At 42.8% G+C, this 19,765-nt stretch overlaps 1 protein-coding gene across 1 annotated transcript in view; it reads left to right on the top strand.

Moving 5' to 3' along the window:
- ECEL1 (endothelin converting enzyme like 1) overlaps window positions 1-19,765 on the top strand; it is a 270,327-nt gene that overhangs the window by 62,024 nt on the left and 188,538 nt on the right. The window contains exon 3 of the mRNA XM_078665391.1: window positions 921-1,031. Within this exon, the coding sequence (XP_078521517.1) occupies window positions 921-1,031 (111 nt within the window). The remainder of the gene's footprint in view (window positions 1-920; window positions 1,032-19,765) is intronic.

The following is a 19,765-nucleotide window of genomic DNA, read 5'->3' as shown; positions in this document are numbered from 1 at the left end:
GCGTAGCGCGACTACGCAAATTCAGCCCACCCTTGATACATGGTCCCCCGATTGCTTTAGGAGCAAAGAAACCTGACCACCTCAAAGTAATCAAGCTCCACTTCAGCATGAGTGCCAACACCTGTGATCAGCATCATCATGGGCTGATGTCTTCATCCTAGGGTATTCAAAGGGGAAACTACCTCTTACAACCATACCTGCGTTCTCCAACAGATTATCATGGATACCAGGGAGGACTGGACCAGCACCTCTGTAACCAAGGCAAATTACATTTTGTTGGCACGCCAGTTCTTTTTAGCTCCCTAAGCCTCCCTGACGGGTGGAGTCTCCATTTGTTATGCAAACACGTTACCACTTATAGGTTTTATCCATCCTCTCAATGTACCTGTATTGTTGGGCATGACTTCAGAATCCCCAGTACCGTTCTAGAACAATCTCCACCATTCTGCAATATCTCAGATCACATCATCTTAGGTTAGGCTATTAAAACCTGCCTCTACTTGCAACAGAAGGCATTCTTTCTGTCTCAGCCCTCCCAACTTCCAACTCTCTATAAGTACCCATTAACCTCAGTTGGCACCTGGAATGTACATTTTCTACAGGTGGGCAGATTTGTTAAGGTTTTCCTCCACAGAGTGATTTAAAAAACATCTTAGAAAAGGATTGCAGGGATAATGTCTAGCATAAGTAGATTTTATGTGAAATGACCCCCAGCAGAAACACAATTCTTGGGGAAGACTTCTCTAGCAAAAAAACATTTGCAGGACATTTGTAAACTATGCAAGTAAAATAAAAAAAATCACACCCATCGCCTCGTGCACACCCACTGAATGCAGGATATTCATAATCTAGGTAAAAGAAGTAAACTGAAGGGAAAGAAGTGAAGCATCTTGATGACTATGCCTGTCTTTTGCCAACAGATTCTAGCTGCGTACAGGATTTTCATGGAGAAAATTTTGGGTCTTCTTGGAGCAGACAATGTGCAGCAGAAGGCGGAGGAGATCGTGCAGCTGGAGCAGCGGTTGGCCAACGTAAGTGTACCCGAAAGGAAGCAAGGCGGTGGTCTTTCAAGCATAGGTGGGGGACACATCAAAGACTGTTTCAGATCTAAGATCTTGGGAGAGAAGAGGGTTCTGTGATGATGTCTGGTGTATAATTTTAAATTCAGCAGATAATAAAACTGCACAAATTAAAAAATGCTCAGTTTTGGAAAGAAGTGGATGAAGATCATGTGAATTAAAAACTGAGTAAAATGAATGTTCCTGGATTATTGAATTTGACAGCACTAGGAATTCTAAAGTAGAATAAGGAAATTGAGATGACTCAATCTGGGATTGAGATGAGATGGGACAATGGAATTTCCATCATGAAAGTAAATGGGGAATTACCTCCAATTAAAGATTCCCCACCTCTACGCCATCCACAGCCAATGGGAACCCAAAACATACAACTTATAAATCAAACGGTGATGGGGTGTACATTCCAAAGAACACACACAAATAATATTCCATAAAATAAAATAAAGGGACCTTGCATGTGACTTGGGAAGATTGAAATAAACACACCACATTCAGAGTCACCAGGATACCACATATACAGATATAGTCATTTTACAAAAAGAAAGGTTTTAGACCAAATCAGTTTACCCACACAGTTAGAACACTCAAATTTAGGAATCTTTGAGGAATTTTAACCTTAATGATTTTAAAAAATGCGCCAATCAAAATGCTTTTCCTATAGAAGTTCACAATTAAATTAGTTCTGGCAAAATATAATTTACTAATACAAAGCTCCTCCCAATGGAAGGAGACACCCTGTTGCACAGCTCTATAATTCAGACTGAAAAGTCTTTCTGATTAATCATCAAAGTTAATTCTCATCTTGGGGTTCCAAAAAGTATTTAATTGTTCATCAAAGTTTCCGTAACATGTGGGTTACTGATTGTACATCCAACATTAACATCATCAGATATAATTCCTTCCCCAATGCATTTCGGGCTAATATGTAAGCCCTTCCTCAGGGGACATCTCTACAAAAAAAGGAACAAATCAACATGTCATTGTGTGTGCCCAAGACACATAATCTACACACATTATCACATATCAGTGTGTCTGTGACCGGCATTTCAAATCAATCAAAAAGGTGCCCAAATGTTCTGGTGAAAAATAACACTCATGCGTGTGTTATTTGTTTAAAAATATAATCCTTAGTCGTCCGAAACAAAAGCTGGTGTTTTAGTGAAGATCCATCGGGCCAATGAACGTAAATGTATGTTGAAACCACCTTATACACCGATCACCGAACCGTGAGTTTAAAAAGGATATACAAAGTTGAACATGCATTAACGTGAGCGGCATACTCACGGACAGTTTCAACAAGCTGTGACGCTGTCTCTGTAACAGAACAGCGCGTGTTAATCAAGAAACCTCCGTTTCTTTTGTGCAACTAATGACGTGGTCTCATGCCAGAGTACTTACTCGGTGATGCAGTTCAAAGCGCTCATAGCCGTCAATGTGTCGGGAACCCCGGCGGTGTTCTCCCTGGGTGTAGTTTTTACCGGCTCGTGCATGCATGTGGAAAGTGAAAGCGGACTAACAAAACCGAGTTCAAACAAAAAACGCGACGGCCATATTGGGTGAGGCGTTCCAAGTGTAAGTGAAAAATAAGTATGAAAGAAAACATGGTCACATAACATAAAATTCAAGTACCCTCATTAGAAACACAATGCATGTGCATAAACATAGCTGGTTACAAATAACAAAAAAACTCCATTCGATCATTCAGACCGTGTGGCTGCATCGATGCCATATAGCGAATCCAAAAGTTCTCTCTTTTTAGCAATGTCTGTTTGTTGTTATGAGTGGGGGTGATTTGTTCCAGTATGACAAATTTGAGTTGAGCTACAGAATGTTTCTGTTCAACAAAATGTGCTGCAACAGTAGATTTCAAGTTTCCTGTTCTTATGTTACTTTTATGCTCAAGTAAACGGGTCCTGATCTTCCTCTCCGTATGTCCAATGTAACACTTGCCACATGGGCACTTAAGCATGTAAATTAAATTGGCTGAGTTGCAGGTGGCATTCACTTTTAATTTCACAGGATGACCCTTCATAGGGTGACTGATGGTGTTCCCTGGAATGCAATTGTTGCAATTGCTGCAATTGTGACAAGGACGTAAGCCTTTGAATGTGGTTGATTCACCCTCTTTGATAGATTTCTTCAGAATTTCCTTCAGATTGCGACCCCTGGTGTATGCAAACATAGGTGGTTGATCAAAGATGCCTCTGAAATCAGGTTCAAAATTCAACAATGCCCAGTGTTTACGAATGATGTTCTTATAGCAGTTACTCAAAATGCTGTATTTGGAGACCACCACCATCCTGGTGTTCACCGGTTTGACAGTCGGTTGTAGCAAATCTTCTCTTTTCATGTCTCCAACTCGTCTGACTGCTAAATCTAAGGTTTGTTGAGGATAACCACGATTTTTGAATCTTTCCACCATATTGGTGACTTCCTGTTGGCAAGTGTTTTCCGAAGATACTATTCTTTTCACTCGCATCAGTTGCGATAAAGGTAGATTGCGCTTTAGCCCGGGTCTGTGAAAACTCTGGTGATGCAAAAGTGAGTTCCTATCTGTAGGCTTCCGAAATATCGTGGTGTTCCAGTTTCTGTTGTCGCATTGTATCTCCACATCCAAGAAGTGTATGCACGCTCTGTCCATGTTCCAAGTGAATTGTATTCGCTGGTTAATACCATTCCATGTGTTGAGAAATTCTGTTAACTCCAACTCTGTTCCTTTCCAAAGGATAAAAATGTCATCGATAAATCTCAAGAAGATTTTCCCATGTCTCAACCAGGTGTTATGGTTGAGGATGTGTGTTTCTTCAAACGCTTTCATCACGATATTCGCATAGGACGGCGCGGCACAATTTCCCATGGCGGTCCCGTTCAGTTGATGAAACCATTGGTTGAACACTGTAAAGTAGCTATGGAAGAGTGTGAAGATCATTAATTCCATGATCAATATTTTCATGTCTGGATCCAGATCAGAATTTGCCAGTTCTTGTTCAATGGCCGTAATGCCCATGTCGTGCGGTATTGATGTGTAGAGTGAACAGACGTCCACTGTACACATGAGTAAATCTTCATCTTGGGACGTTTTTATCACTTCTTCCAATTTCACAAGGAAATCTGTTGTGTCCCTTATGTGTGACCTGGTGTTCAATACGAACGGTTGCAAATATCTGTCCAAGAATTTGCCGATGAGTTCATGTATGGATCCCTTGGTGGACACTATCGGTCTGAACGGTGGTCTAGTTGGATGCTTGTGCATCTTGGGCAACATATACAACGTCGGTGGTTTTGGGTTCTCCGGTGTGAGGTAACGTCGTGTCCGATCATTGATGGTTCCTTGGTCAAACGCTTTGTTAATGATATCAAGTAATGTCATCAAGAATTCGTTGGTTGGATCGGCATTCAATGAGGCATAAGTGTTATGATCGCTCGTGTGAATCAATACTTCCTCTTGATAGAATTTGGCGTCCATGATGACTAACGCGCCACCTTTATCAGCTGTCTGACATACTATGTTGGGATTGTTCGCAATTTTTCGTAACGTGTTTTTTTCCGTTTTCGTCAAATTTTCACGTTTTGCTTTGGTTTGAAAAGGCAGTTTCAATAGGTCATTTTTCACCATGCTTTCGAATACATCAATGATTTTGTGACTAACAGGAGCCATAAATGTACTGCGTGGTCGAAGCCCTCTTAACATGTCATCATCAGTGTCTACTACGGTGACTATGTTTTCAAAATAATGTCGAAGTCTGATGTTTCTAACCAGTTTGAACGTGCTCACTTCAAGTTCTAACGTGTTGGTTTGTGTTGTTGGTACAAAAGTTTGTCCCTTCTGTAATACTCGTAATTCTTCCTGTGATAGTTCTGTGGAAGAAATATTTATCACCAAATTGTCAACGGTATTCATCTCCGGCGGTAAGGTTTCTTGGCTTTTGGCAATTCTTTTGCCACCTCTGCGGGTTTTTCCCCTCCTGGATCTGTGATTTGATTTGGACCCTCCTCTAAAAAATGAACCGTGGATGTAGAGGTGCCTGGTTGTTGCTCAGTAGGTGTCACCTCAGCTGAAGCCCTCGTTGTCTTGGTTGTTCTGTTATCTCCATCTGAGGAAGAAGTCTCATTCTCCGAATAGGGATTATACGCTCGGTTGGGGCGTCGGCGGGCGTACACTTCTGCCCAAGTGTACACCTCGCCGAGCTTGTAATCGATGGTGTCCCTTTTATATTTACGTAGTTTCCGTTCCTGAGTTTCCCGTGTGTGTTTATCTATTTGGGTATTCACGTCTTCCAACAACGTTGCCAATTCAGTGGGGTCCATGGCCTCGTCCAGTTCCGCCCTGATGGTTTTGATGTCTTTGGTCAATTCTTCCAATGATTTGGATAGTTCCTCCACTATCAAAAGTATTAAATCTAACGAGCATTTATTGAGGATAGCGAACCATCTCTCAACAAATTTCGCATTATTTTTGCACAAGAGAGGTTTTAGGGGAACCCGTAGGCCCCTAGGGATCCGCTGGGCGCGATGGTACCGCACCAACGTTGATGCATGTAGTTTCTGATTGCATTCCTTTTTTAGCAAGTAGAGTAATTGTTTTAAATTACTTTCAGGGCTGCGAGTGCTAGCAGCTGCTATGACTTCCTCCTGGATCATGTCATAGATTTTATCTGCATCCCCCGCCGTGAAGGCGAAGGTGTCTGCTTTTAAATCCGTCATGCTGGTTATGCTTTCGTAATTCATGTTTAAACCAAGTGGCGTGCTAAATCCTTGGACAGAAAAGCGTTGAATCAAACTGAAAGATGCAGGACTTGCACAGCGGTAATTCAGTGATTATAATCAACAATAAACTTTATGGCGTGCGAGCAGGGTTGGGCGCTGTCTGTACCTCCCAGCGAAACTGAAAACTAATACAAAGCTCCTCCCAATGGAAGGAGACACCCTGTTGCACAGCTCTATAATTCAGACTGAAAAGTCTTTCTGATTAATCATCAAAGTTAATTCTCATCTTGGGGTTCCAAAAAGTATTTAATTGTTCATCAAAGTTTCCGTAACATGTGGGTTACTGATTGTACATCCAACATTAACATCATCAGATATAATTCCTTCCCCAATGCATTTCGGGCTAATATGTAAGCCCTTCCTCAGGGGACATCTCTACAAAAAAAGGAACAAATCAACATGTCATTGTGTGTGCCCAAGACACATAATCTACACACATTATCACATATCAGTGTGTCTGTGACCGGCATTTCAAATCAATCAAAAAGGTGCCCAAATGTTCTGGTGAAAAATAACACTCATGCGTGTGCTATTTGTTTAAAAATATAATCCTTAGTCGTCCGAAACAAAAGCTGGTGTTTTAGTGAAGATCCATCGGGCCAATGAACGTAAAAGTATGTTGAAACCACCTTATACACCGATCACCGAACCGTGAGTTTAAAAAGGATATACAAAGTTGAACATGCATTAACGTGAGCGGCATACTCACGGACAGTTTCAACAAGCTGTGACGCTGTCTCTGTAACAGAACAGCGCGTGTTAATCAAGAAACCTCCGTTTCTTTTGTGCAACTAATGACGTGGTCTCATGCCAGAGTACTTACTCGGTGATGCAGTTCAAAGCGCTCATAGCCGTCAATGTGTCGGGAACCCCGGCGGTGTTCTCCCTGGGTGGGCACACACAATGACATGTTGATTTGTTCCTTTTTTTGTAGAGATGTCCCCTGAGGAAGGGCTTACATATTAGCCCGAAATGCATTGGGGAAGGAATTATATCTGATGATGTTAATGTTGGATGTACAATCAGTAACCCACATGTTACGGAAACTTTGATGAACAATTAAATACTTTTTGGAACCCCAAGATGAGAATTAACTTTGATGATTAATCAGAAAGACTTTTCAGTCTGAATTATAGAGCTGTGCAACAGGGTGTCTCCTTCCATTGGGAGGAGCTTTGTATTAGTTTTCAGTTTCGCTGGGAGGTACAGACAGCGCCCAACCCTGCTCGCACGCCATAAAGTTTATTGTTGATTATAATCACTGAATTACCGCTGTGCAAGTCCTGCATCTTTCAGTTTGATTCAACCCTTTTCTGTCCAAGGATTTAGCACGCCACTTGGTTTAAACATGAATTACGAAAGCATAACCAGCATGACGGATTTAAAAGCAGACACCTTCGCCTTCACGGCGGGGGATGCAGATAAAATCTATGACATGATCCAGGAGGAAGTCATAGCAGCTGCTAGCACTCGCAGCCCTGAAAGTAATTTAAAACAATTACTCTACTTGCTAAAAAAGGAATACAATCAGAAACTACATGCATCAACGTTGGTGCGGTACCATCGCGCCCAGCGGATCCCTAGGGGCCTACGGGTTCCCCTAAAACCTCTCTTGTGCAAAAATAATGCGAAATTTGTTGAGAGATGGTTCGCTATCCTCAATAAATGCTCGTTAGATTTAATACTTTTGATAGTGGAGGAACTATCCAAATCATTGGAAGAATTGACCAAAGACATCAAAACCATCAGGGCGGAACTGGACGAGGCCATGGACCCCACTGAATTGGCAACGTTGTTGGAAGACGTGAATACCCAAATAGATAAACACACACGGGAAACTCAGGAACGGAAACTACGTAAATATAAAAGGGACACCATCGATTACAAGCTCGGCGAGGTGTACACTTGGGCAGAAGTGTACGCCCGCCGACGCCCCAACCGAGCGTATAATCCCTATTCGGAGAATGAGACTTCTTCCTCAGATGGAGATAACAGAACAACCAAGACAACGAGGGCTTCAGCTGAGGTGACACCTACTGAGCAACAACCAGGCACCTCTACATCCACGGTTCATTTTTTAGAGGAGGGTCCAAATCAAATCACAGATCCAGGAGGGGAAAAACCCGCAGAGGCGGCAAAAGAATTGCCAAAAGCCAAGAAACCTTACCGCCGGAGATGAATACCGTTGACAATTTGGTGATAAATATTTCTTCCACAGAACTATCACAGGAAGAATTACGAGTATTACAGAAGGGACAAACTTTTGTACCAACAACACAAACCAACACGTTAGAACTTGAAGTGAGCACGTTCAAACTGGTTAGAAACATCAGACTTCGACATTATTTTGAAAACATAGTCACCGTAGTAGACACTGATGATGACATGTTAAGAGGGCTTCGACCACGCAGTACATTTATGGCTCCTGTTAGTCACAAAATCATTGATGTATTCGAAAGCATGGTGAAAAATGACCTATTGAAACTGCCTTTTCAAACCAAAGCAAAACGTGAAAATTTGACGAAAACGGAAAAAACACGTTACGAAAAATTGCGAACAATCCCAACATAGTATGTCAGACAGCTGATAAAGGTGGCGCATTAGTCATCATGGACGCCAAATTCTATCAAGAGGAAGTATTGATTCACACGAGCGATCATAACACTTATGCCTCATTGAATGCCGATCCAACCAACGAATTCTTGATGACATTACTTGATATCATTAACAAAGCGTTTGACCAAGGAACCATCAATGATCGGACACGACGTTACCTCACACCGGAGAACCCAAAACCACCGACGTTGTATATGTTGCCCAAGATGCACAAGCATCCAACTAGACCACCGTTCAGACCGATAGTGTCCACCAAGGGATCCATACATGAACACATCGGCAAATTCTTGGACAGATATTTGCAACCGTTCGTATTGAACACCAGGTCACACATAAGGGACACAACAGATTTCCTTGTGAAATTGGAAGAAGTGATAAAAACGTCCCAAGATGAAGATTTACTCATGTGTACAGTGGACGTCTGTTCACTCTACACATCAATACCGCACGACATGGGCATTACGGCCATTGAACAAGAACTGGCAAATTCTGATCTGGATCCAGACATGAAAATATTGATCATGGAATTAATGATCTTCACACTCTTCCATAGCTACTTTACAGTGTTCAACCAATGGTTTCATCAACTGAACGGGACCGCCATGGGAAATTGTGCCGCGCCGTCCTATGCGAATATCGTGATGAAAGCGTTTGAAGAAACACACATCCTCAACCATAACACCTGGTTGAGACATGGGAAAATCTTCTTGAGATTTATCGATGACATTTTTATCCTTTGGAAAGGAACAGAGTTGGAGTTAACAGAATTTCTCAACACATGGAATGGTATTAACCAGCGAATACAATTCACTTGGAACATGGACAGAGCGTGCATACACTTCTTGGATGTGGAGATACAATGCGACAACAGAAACTGGAACACCACGATATTTCGGAAGCCTACAGATAGGAACTCACTTTTGCATCACCAGAGTTTTCACAGACCCGGGCTAAAGCGCAATCTACCTTTATCGCAACTGATGCGAGTGAAAAGAATAGTATCTTCGGAAAACACTTGCCAACAGGAAGTCACCAATATGGTGGAAAGATTCAAAAATCGTGGTTATCCTCAACAAACCTTAGATTTAGCAGTCAGACGAGTTGGAGACATGAAAAGAGAAGATTTGCTACAACCGACTGTCAAACCGGTGAACACCAGGATGGTGGTGGTCTCCAAATACAGCATTTTGAGTAACTGCTATAAGAACATCATTCGTAAACACTGGGCATTGTTGAATTTTGAACCTGATTTCAGAGGCATCTTTGATCAACCACCTATGTTTGCATACACCAGGGGTCGCAATCTGAAGGAAATTCTGAAGAAATCTATCAAAGAGGGTGAATCAACCACATTCAAAGGCTTACGTCCTTGTCACAATTGCAGCAATTGCAACAATTGCATTCCAGGGAACACCATCAGTCACCCTATGAAGGGTCATCCTGTGAAATTAAAAGTGAATGCCACCTGCAACTCAGCCAATTTAATTTACATGCTTAAGTGCCCATGTGGCAAGTGTTACATTGGACATACGGAGAGGAAGATCAGGACCCGTTTACTTGAGCATAAAAGTAACATAAGAACAGGAAACTTGAAATCTACTGTTGCAGCACATTTTGTTGAACAGAAACATTCTGTAGCTCAACTCAAATTTGTCATACTGGAACAAATCACCCCCACTCATAACAACAAACAGACATTGCTAAAAAGAGAGAACTTTTGGATTCGCTATATGGCATCGATGCAGCCACACGGTCTGAATGATCGAATGGAGTTTTTTTGTTATTTGTAACCAGCTATGTTTATGCACATGCATTGTGTTTCTAATGAGGGTACTTGAATTTTATGTTATGTGACCATGTTTTCTTTCATACTTATTTTTCACTTACACTTGGAACGCCTCACCCAATATGGCCGTCGCGTTTTTTGTTTGAACTCGGTTTTGTTAGTCCGCTTTCACTTTCCACATGCATGCACGAGCCGGTAAAAACTACACCCAGGGAGAACACCGCCGGGGTTCCCAACACATTGACGGCTATGAGCGCTTTGAACTGCATCACCGAGTAAGTACTCTGGCATGAGACCACGTCATTAGTTGCACAAAAGAAACGGAGGTTTCTTGATTAACACGCGCTGTTCTGTTACAGAGACAGCGTCACAGCTTGTTGAAACTGTCCGTGAGTATGCCGCTCACGTTAATGCATGTTCAACTTTGTATATCCTTTTTAAACTCACGGTTCGGTGATCGGTGTATAAGGTGGTTTCAACATACATTTACGTTCATTGGCCCGATGGATCTTCACTAAAACACCAGCTTTTGTTTCGGACGACTAAGGATTATATTTTTAAACAAATAACACACGCATGAGTGTTATTTTTCACCAGAACATTTGGGCACCTTTTTGATTGATTTGAAATGCCGGTCACAGACACACTGATATGTGATAATGTGTGTAGATTATGTGTCTTGGGCACACACAATGACATGTTGATTTGTTCCTTTTTTTGTAGAGATGTCCCCTGAGGAAGGGCTTACATATTAGCCCGAAATGCATTGGGGAAGGAATTATATCTGATGATGTTAATGTTGGATGTACAATCAGTAACCCACATGTTACGGAAACTTTGATGAACAATTAAATACTTTTTGGAACCCCAAGATGAGAATTAACTTTGATGATTAATCAGAAAGACTTTTCAGTCTGAATTATAGAGCTGTGCAACAGGGTGTCTCCTTCCATTGGGAGGAGCTTTGTATTAGTTTTCAGTTTCGCTGGGAGGTACAGACAGCGCCCAACCCTGCTCGCACGCCATAAAGTTTATTGTTGATTATAATCACTGAATTACCGCTGTGCAAGTCCTGCATCTTTCAAAATATAATTTACGCCAGTACTTTCAGGGATATTCCCAAATTTTGTGTTGCATCACAAATTTTCTTGAAAGTTTGCGTTATGCAATTTCACATAGATTTTTTACCCGAGCGCAAAATTGTGTACAACATTTTGTGAGATATCAGTGGGAGACTGGTTCTCAAAGAAAGTGTCTTGCCCAGAGACGACATCTTCTTGAACCAGACTACTGGCAATATCTCGGGACACCTTTTATGCGCGGTGCTCGTTCCAGTCAAATACATGACGTGAGATTCCAGCAAACTACATTTCACTACAAGATTGTAAATTCCCAACATTTTCATGTAGTCTTTGTGAGAAAAAATGACATGATGTCACCCCCCCCTAAGATGTAACATATCACTCGAGCTGTGGAATAGTTTAGAGACTTTCTCTAGTGTTTGAGACATAATTACTATAAATGTAGATAAGAAGTGATGTATTGATGTATTAAGTGGGTCTTAAAACATAACCAAGGCCTAAGTGGTGCAGTATGCTTTCAACAACTGGATATAAACCATCTTAGTTGTAAGTTCCATCTACTTCAGAAAAAATAGATAGCTGTAGGGCTTCCTATAATGTTCTAAGAATATCATTATCTAAGAACAATATATCAGATAAACCTAATGATCAAGCACACCTGGACCACCATATATTGACCCGCCAATGCTCACAGTCCATTAACTTCTCCATCTTCCATGTGTCCCTGTATCACCCAGCCCACCGCAAGCGGAAAGAATACTGTTGAGGTGAGTTCCGGGATATGAGACACACTGTAGACACCTTACAAGATTTTGGACATGATTGATGCAGTTTCTTTTTACTGGTGTGTGGATCAGCTGTGTCCATTAACGTTGTTTTTGCATTTGTTACCCCGAGTGGGACGTGTATGCCCAGACGTGGGTCCCATGCTCTCCACACCACTGGAGTCAAGTTATCCTTGCTGAAGACGGCTGTTAGCCAGAAACCGCTTGCTTGGTTCCGGTCCAGGGAAGACATGGCTTGGCAGTTCGGGCTGGACTGTTCATATGAGGCACAGGGTCAAGGCTGAATTGCATATGGCCATGTCTGAACTGGGGTGGGGTGGTGAGCAAAAAAACGATGGATTTAGACACAGATCTCTGTACTGGGGTGAATGTATGACATTGTTCTGCATTCTGTCCCTCAACTGTTGTTTTTGCAGAGCATTGGTGGCCTGGCTATGGGTGATTGATGGCCACATGCAAGATTGGGTGTCCTGTATTCAGGAATCACTGTTAAAGGTCAGGTGGTCTGCAGCGCACACTCAATGGCGTTCAGGTCTACCGTGACCATGGATGTTGTCTCAGGAGACAGCTGTTTTCTTATTGTGGTTGACAATTGTGCTACTGGTTTGTGCATTCAATTGTGGGTGCTTGTGTGATTTTGTGCGTTCGTGCAACTCACCTGCTCCAAACACCTATTACAGGAATTCTGCGTGGAATGTAAGGGCCCTTTGAGGTTGGTTTTGCACTCCCTGTGCAATATAGCATTAAGGAAGGGTCACACAATTGTGCACAGAAATACCTGTCACAAATTTAGCACTAGGAAATTCCCTTTGGGCCTTGTCCTTATTTGTCTGAAATTCCTCACCAAGGAAATGAGGTTGGACCCTTTGTGTCTATGCATGCTCCAGGGGCTGCAAGTTCAGCTTGAACTCGGATGAGTTTCTGTCGACTAGATACTAAGTATGGGCCAATTTTGCGGAAAATCGGAAAAAAAATCTGCGAGTTCGCGGAAAAATCTGTAAACTCACGGATTTTTAGTGCAGAGTACTTCCTACTGGCTAATCAGTAAGTGCTACCTCGTTGGGTAAATGTATAGTGCTTTTCCTACACTACAGCTGAATAAAGTGCCAGAAGAGTTGTCTCCAGTGACCATGTGTGTGTTACTATGCCATCGCACCGAAGGGCGCAGGGGTCCCTTGAGTGAGCTGTACATCATAGTGGGTAAATGGCGGGAAGACGGTGCACACCGCGAGTGTGTGGGCGGGGCCAAACGTGCGAGCTTCTATGCGTGTTCACATGCCTCGTGTGTAGAAAAGGTCAGAGACCGATCAGAGCAGCAGATGAGGACAAAGAAGCTCCTGGTCACAGGAACTGCACGGGGATTGCGCTCGTGAAAGTGAAGGATGCAAAGGCCTCTATCCAGCGTCACAGCTAATTTTTGACGGTAGATATGGGGTGAAAGCACACCTGCCCAGCCTCGACAAAGCTCACGATTGTTTTTGGGCTGATGAATGCATTACTGAACTTGAGCTTCAACTCGGGCACCTTTATATCTGTAAGTGCTTCCTGTTGAGGTTTAATTTTTGTGACAGGAGCATCGTGCCAGAATGAACTCTGCCCTTCATATTTATCCAAGAAGACGCCACCGGTTTGTGCGATACCTCTCTAACTGCCCAAAATCCGCCCGCGAGCGGATTCACGAATTTTTCGGCAATTTCGCGAGATTCACAGATCGCGAAATTGCCAAAAATCTGCGAGCGGAACGGATGTGGCGCCCACCCTTACTATATACTTGCCTACACAGAGTGTATACTAGAACCTATCTCAGAGTGTTTACACTGGCACTCCATGTTTGCGCGCGCTGGTGTCAGTAGCTTTGATCTGCTCTGCTGTTTTTGAACTTCACTCCACTCCACCCCAGAAAGTGGATTAATACATAAATACATAAAGGTGTAATAAAGAATATTAATGATATATAATATCCATTAAAATAGTAAAAGGATAATACAGAAGATGATATGAATACAATCAAAGGTTCACAGAAATCGTAAATAACAGTACATGTCAAAAGTACACAATTAAAAAAAATATTTTAGAAAATGATAAATTAAACATAATTATAAATAAACAATAGGAGGTCAAGGAGTCTTGGTAACTTCTTCTTGTGAGGGAGCAGGTAAAGAAGTTTTCTTCACGGTATCGACTAGAAATTGTGTGAGTGGTCCCCAGAAAGTGGGTTATTAATTTGGGAGGGGGTGAACTTACCATCTTAATAGAACACAATTATTTTTGGGTACAAAACAGTTCACAAATAAAATCTGCTCAATGCCTGCCATCAATGGCAGGAGCAGCGGCCGTTTCCCGTGAAAAAATGCAGGAAAGTTTCAAGCAGGAACAAACAACATTAAAGTTAAGAACACAATAAAATTGCATTTCCAGAGCAACCTAGGAACATAAGAGCATTAACAAGGAAAATGAATTAAAAATGCCAAACAAGGATATGCTTTTTTGAAGGATCAAGTCAAATAGCTCCAGGAAATTGCAAAACATCAATCAAAGTCCAGACTCACCATGGATCATGACGTAGGTGTGATTTCAGGGGTATGGTGATGGTTGGGGGATGGGCAGACTTCATATTTTAACAGTCGAAAGTTTACATTGGGAATTTATTTATTTGATTTTTTTGTTTCTTCCATCAAGGCAAGGTTGGATGCCGCAGCGGCAAGAGTCCCTTGGGGACAGATTTGCCGCTGTCGCGTTCCCACTGAAGCCGTCAGCGTCGGCACGACAACTGCCCCGAATGTGCTGTGATTGCCTAACTCCAGCCTTCCTGCCTTTCGAAGTTAGTCTATTGTTTCCCCCATAGAGCACATTTTCATAGGTAATCAATATGCTAATTACAGCCACTGGAGAGAATAAAAGCCAGCATGACTGGTTTACCACTGATAGACTTCCAAGAAGGACAATGTGTGATTTGTAAAATGTACCCTTCATTGCAGGTTCCAAGTATCTACCTGCACCATACAACCAGCTTTTTGATAATCATTAAAATGAGCTCAGAGCCAAGTTTCTAGCAATTTCCAGGCCAAAGCTGAAAAGAATAGACTTTTGTTCCCAACATAATTCCTCCCTAAAATTGCTAGTTTAGCTACACAGTGAAAACTGCATTTTCCAGATGTTCAGTCAAGGGACACATTATTTTCTAATATCTTCTATGTCTCTCCTTTATACGCCCAACCCTGCAGAAAACAGCCCATGCTTTGGGCTGACTTAGTCAATGGAATAAGTAGGGTTTTCTACATGGCAGGGCACTTTTCTCTTATGCGAGTTACTACAGGGTTTTAAATCGTGAACCTGGAGTTATCCTTGTTCAGTTAAAATGTGGGTTATGTAATTGTGCTTTTGACCCTGTTTGTGTCTCTTCTACATCACTGACTTAGTTCCCGTGCCAGTCTGTCAAGGCCTTATTCACCGGCTAAATAGGCCACCTGGGTATACTTATGTTATGGGTTTGAGTATATACCTTGTGAGACTGGATGGCAGTTCCACAGGGCCCAGAATCCAGATACCTGCCCATGTCAGTCCATTGAAAGGAAAAAAATCCTTGGACAACAAGCAGAAAGGACACATCAATGACATTCTGAAAAGAAAGTGCACCTTGAACTCTGGTGGACATCACTCATTGGGATAACAGGTAGCCGTCTGCGTTCAAAATGACTACTTTGCGAGCCCGAACTCACAACTACTAATTACTATATGTAGTCAATGCAGATTGTAGTATACCATGATGATGTAGCTCCTTGCAACACCTAGTTAACTCCTTTACTGCAGCGCAAATTCCGCCACGGTGCAGGAGTTCTATTAGTTGGTCGGGGCGGCGTCGGCCAACGGACTTGCGCAGCACTACCGAGGTAGTGCTTGCGACGGCCTTTGGCCGACGCGTGCACGCAAGGGGTTAATACATTGTTCAGTCACAGTAGACTCCAGTGTGAGCCAGTTAACACCCAGATTCAGCAGGTACTAGTGTAAACCAGTTATATCCAGTTCCAGTATCAGCCAATCAAAGCAGGTTCTGGCATTAGCAATTTAAAACAGATCCCGTCAACAACCAGTTATAAGAGATTATTTTGTTATCAGCTCTCTAAAGTAGGTGCCAGTATAAACAGGGTCTAACCGGTTTTTGCGTCAGCCTGTTAAAGTAGGTCCCAGCATACGCGAGGTACAGCTGGTTCCAGTGCCAGCCAGGCGTCTTGCGGAAGAATTTCTTCTGACCATACCTGTCCCACTGCCAGGGCCGGACTGGGAACGAAAACCGGCCCTGGCAAAGTCCTTGAATCTCCTGACCCCCAACCCCCCCCGCCCCCCAACCCCGCGACTGCGCTCTTTGTCAGGGCCGGTTTTCGGCCGATTTTGTTACAGGTCCGTTTTTGCAGCTATGCTGCAAAAACGGCACAGTAATAAAAACGGCCCCATGGGGCCCAAAACCGGCCCCCCAACCATGCGGCGCACCGGGGGATTGCCCGGTGCCCGCAACGGCCAGTCCGGGCCTGCCCACTGCACCCCAATTCTGACATTCTGAACCCCAGCACGAGCGGACAAGTCGAGGATACACGCGGTGAGACCGCATCCACCCAATATTTTCACAGGGTAGACACCATCCACCCTGCCAAGAAGTTGTGCCCTGCTGAAATACGCTGAACTCGTCCCGTTGTAATGTTCAGACACCACGACACATTCAGCAGCGCCTGCAGGATGTCTGCTTTCGTTCTGAGCAGCAACATGCAGACAGGGAGGGAGGCTTTGTTATTTCAAATTTGAGCAGACCTTAAACAAAGGCCGAAGGTAAGGGGCCATCAGTCCACATTTTGTTTCAGTATCTTGGCTGGGGGCTATCTGGAACCTCACACCTAGATGCAAATGTAATAGAGGGGAAACAAAGGCTCACAGCTTGATGTTACTTCACAGGTGCTTAACCTCTTCGACGCGCTGCAAATTCCGCCATGGTGCTGCCATACGGAGGACGGCTCCCGGCCCTCATGAGTCACAGTAAGCATGTGCTCATAACGGCCGGGAGCCGTCCAAACTCCGCCCACTAATGAATTTGCCCTGCACAGGCGGGGATTTACTTGCGCATGGGCAGACCGGCAATGGTCGGATGCTCCTGGCCATCATGAGCACACACTATCGTGACTCATGACGGCCAGGAGCCGTCCTGAGCATCGATGAGGTTAAGAGAGGCATGGTTTAGACTTTATTCAGTCCCTGTAAATAAGAGATATGCATACACTGTAAGAATGTTGGATGTTCTGGTCTGTTCCAGTATTAACACAACTTACAATTTAAATTCCTCTGTTTTGTTTTATTTCTTTTATAGTGCTACTCATCGCAACGCATGGTGTCCGAGCGCTTTACGTCACGCATGCATATTGTACATTGACAATAAACTATATTAGTGGGTAAATCAATGTATAAGATGAGCTACATAAGGCAGTGAGGGTTACAAGGTATAGAAGTCACATGTCCTTCATACCTCACTGTGTTTTATTAGAAGGATTACAGTTTATGAACTGGAAGTAACAAAAGGATCTCTGGGTTAAAAGCTGTAGTTCACTTACCTATCTACATAAAAAACAAAAATGTCACCTGCCTGTTACATAATGTTCTTTACAGAAGACATATTAACCTTCTATGCTACTTTCATGAAAAACGAGGACTAGGCAAACACAGATCTCTCCAGCAAACGCCTTCGCCACAAGAGTTATCTCACCATTATTATTATTATTCCCTGAGATTTATGGGGCACACAAAGCTCTCTGCAGCAGGTGCCTTAACCCCATAAGCTATATTAAAATACAGTCTGTTCAACCGATTAGGCAGAACAGATTTAATATAACATTTCTCCTTAAGTCAATTTCTTTGTGGAAGAGTTTTAAAAAATAAATGTATAAATTGAGGCCCAGATTTTTTGTCGGAGTTGTGTCACTTTTTGGCACAACCCTGACCCAAAATGTCATTTGTTAAATCTGGTGATGCGGTCAAATGCACTCCCTATACAACTGCTAAATATATGGGTGAGGTCTTAGAAGCCGATGTCACTTCTTCCTTTCAGGTTATGTGTTATACGGCCACTTCCTGTGATGTCACTTCCTGTGATGCTACTCGTGATGTCACGCACCTTGATGTCACACCCTGTGATGGCACTCACACGGAGGACACTTGCATACTGTCTAACGTGATTGGCCACCCCCCCCCCCCCCACACTTTTTCGTTAGGACTTGTGCCCTGCCCCGAGCATTCACACCATTTACATTGAATTTGGGCAAATGGCCTTCTGTTTGAAGCATCACGTGGTTACTAATGGTCAACATAATTTCCCTTGGCTGGAATAAAATATTGACTAAAAGTTAATAACAAAGGTCCTGAGTTCTGTAAATTTACCCTTGGAAAAGTATAACATGTCTTGCTTTGACACATCGACAAATACACTAGGGATGTAGGGGGCCTTAGGAAGGCCTCATAACAGGAAGACAGCTGTTCCTTTTTTCACAAGTGGGATTCTTTAATGGTAAAGCACCACTGTAGTGACCCCCGGCCCTTACACACGTCCCCCTCGCCCTCTGCTTCATGGTCTGCTCTTTATTTCAAGAGGGAAGGAGGCTGTCATGATCTGAATTACACCCCCCCTTACCCCGGGGACATTTCTCGACCAATGCTTTGGTACTTTACCTATCAGATGCTTTGCCTCTGCACGGGTTTACACTCTGAACTCTGAGCTGGAAGGTAATCTTCCAGAAGTGACCTCTAACCTGGAAGGACCTGTTTCCGGAAGTGAAGTATTATCTTTCACCAACAAGTTATTGATTCAAATTTCCATGAAGTAATCGGATGTAAAATTATTGGAATTATGCTTTCTTTTCTTTTAATCTTGCAGTCTTATATTTCCCACCAGGGAAACAACTGTTTTTGTGGATTTGATATTATGAACGTTCCCTTATGAGATATAGGGCCATATTTATCATTCCAAATTGCGATAGGAAACACCGAAATTCACAGAATTTCGGCGTTTGCGATCGCAATTTGGCTCAGTGGTATGTATGAAAGCAAAACTGCCTCGCAAAATAAGGAATCGCAATACTTGCGATTCCTTATTTTGCGATTGCATTTAAGGAAACGCAAATTGCTATTCCTTAAATGCAATGTAAGAAGCACAAATAAAAGTGCTATTTGGCCTTAAGGAATCGTAAATTACCACCAACTTCAAGTTGGTGGTAATTTGCGATTTCTTTGAAAAATGCACTTTTTAGCATTTTTCAAAGTGCCATGTGGCGCACATACATGACCTTAGGGCATGTATTTGTGCCACATGTGCACACATGTGCATTTCAGGGGTGCACCAGGGTGTCCTTTTGACACCCTGGCACCCTTGAAATTGCATTCTCAATTTGCGATTCTCTAATTGAGAATCACAAATTGAGAATGTCTTCCCATTCATTCCTATGGACCTCTAGGCCCATACAAATTAATGGGAAGGTATTCCTTAATTGCAAATTGCAATTTGCGATTCGCTATTAAGGAATATGTAGGATTCGCAAAATTATTTGCAAATCTTACATACATAGGGCCATATGTATGAACACATTTTCCCATAGACACAGAATGCGTAAAATCCTT

The sequence above is a fragment of the Lissotriton helveticus genome, chromosome 11, assembly GCF_964261635.1.
Source record: "Lissotriton helveticus chromosome 11, aLisHel1.1, whole genome shotgun sequence".
Lineage (NCBI taxonomy): Eukaryota > Metazoa > Chordata > Amphibia > Caudata > Salamandridae > Lissotriton > Lissotriton helveticus.
The sequence above is the reverse complement of the archived record's forward strand: the minus strand, read 5'-3'. Positions and strand labels throughout refer to the sequence as shown.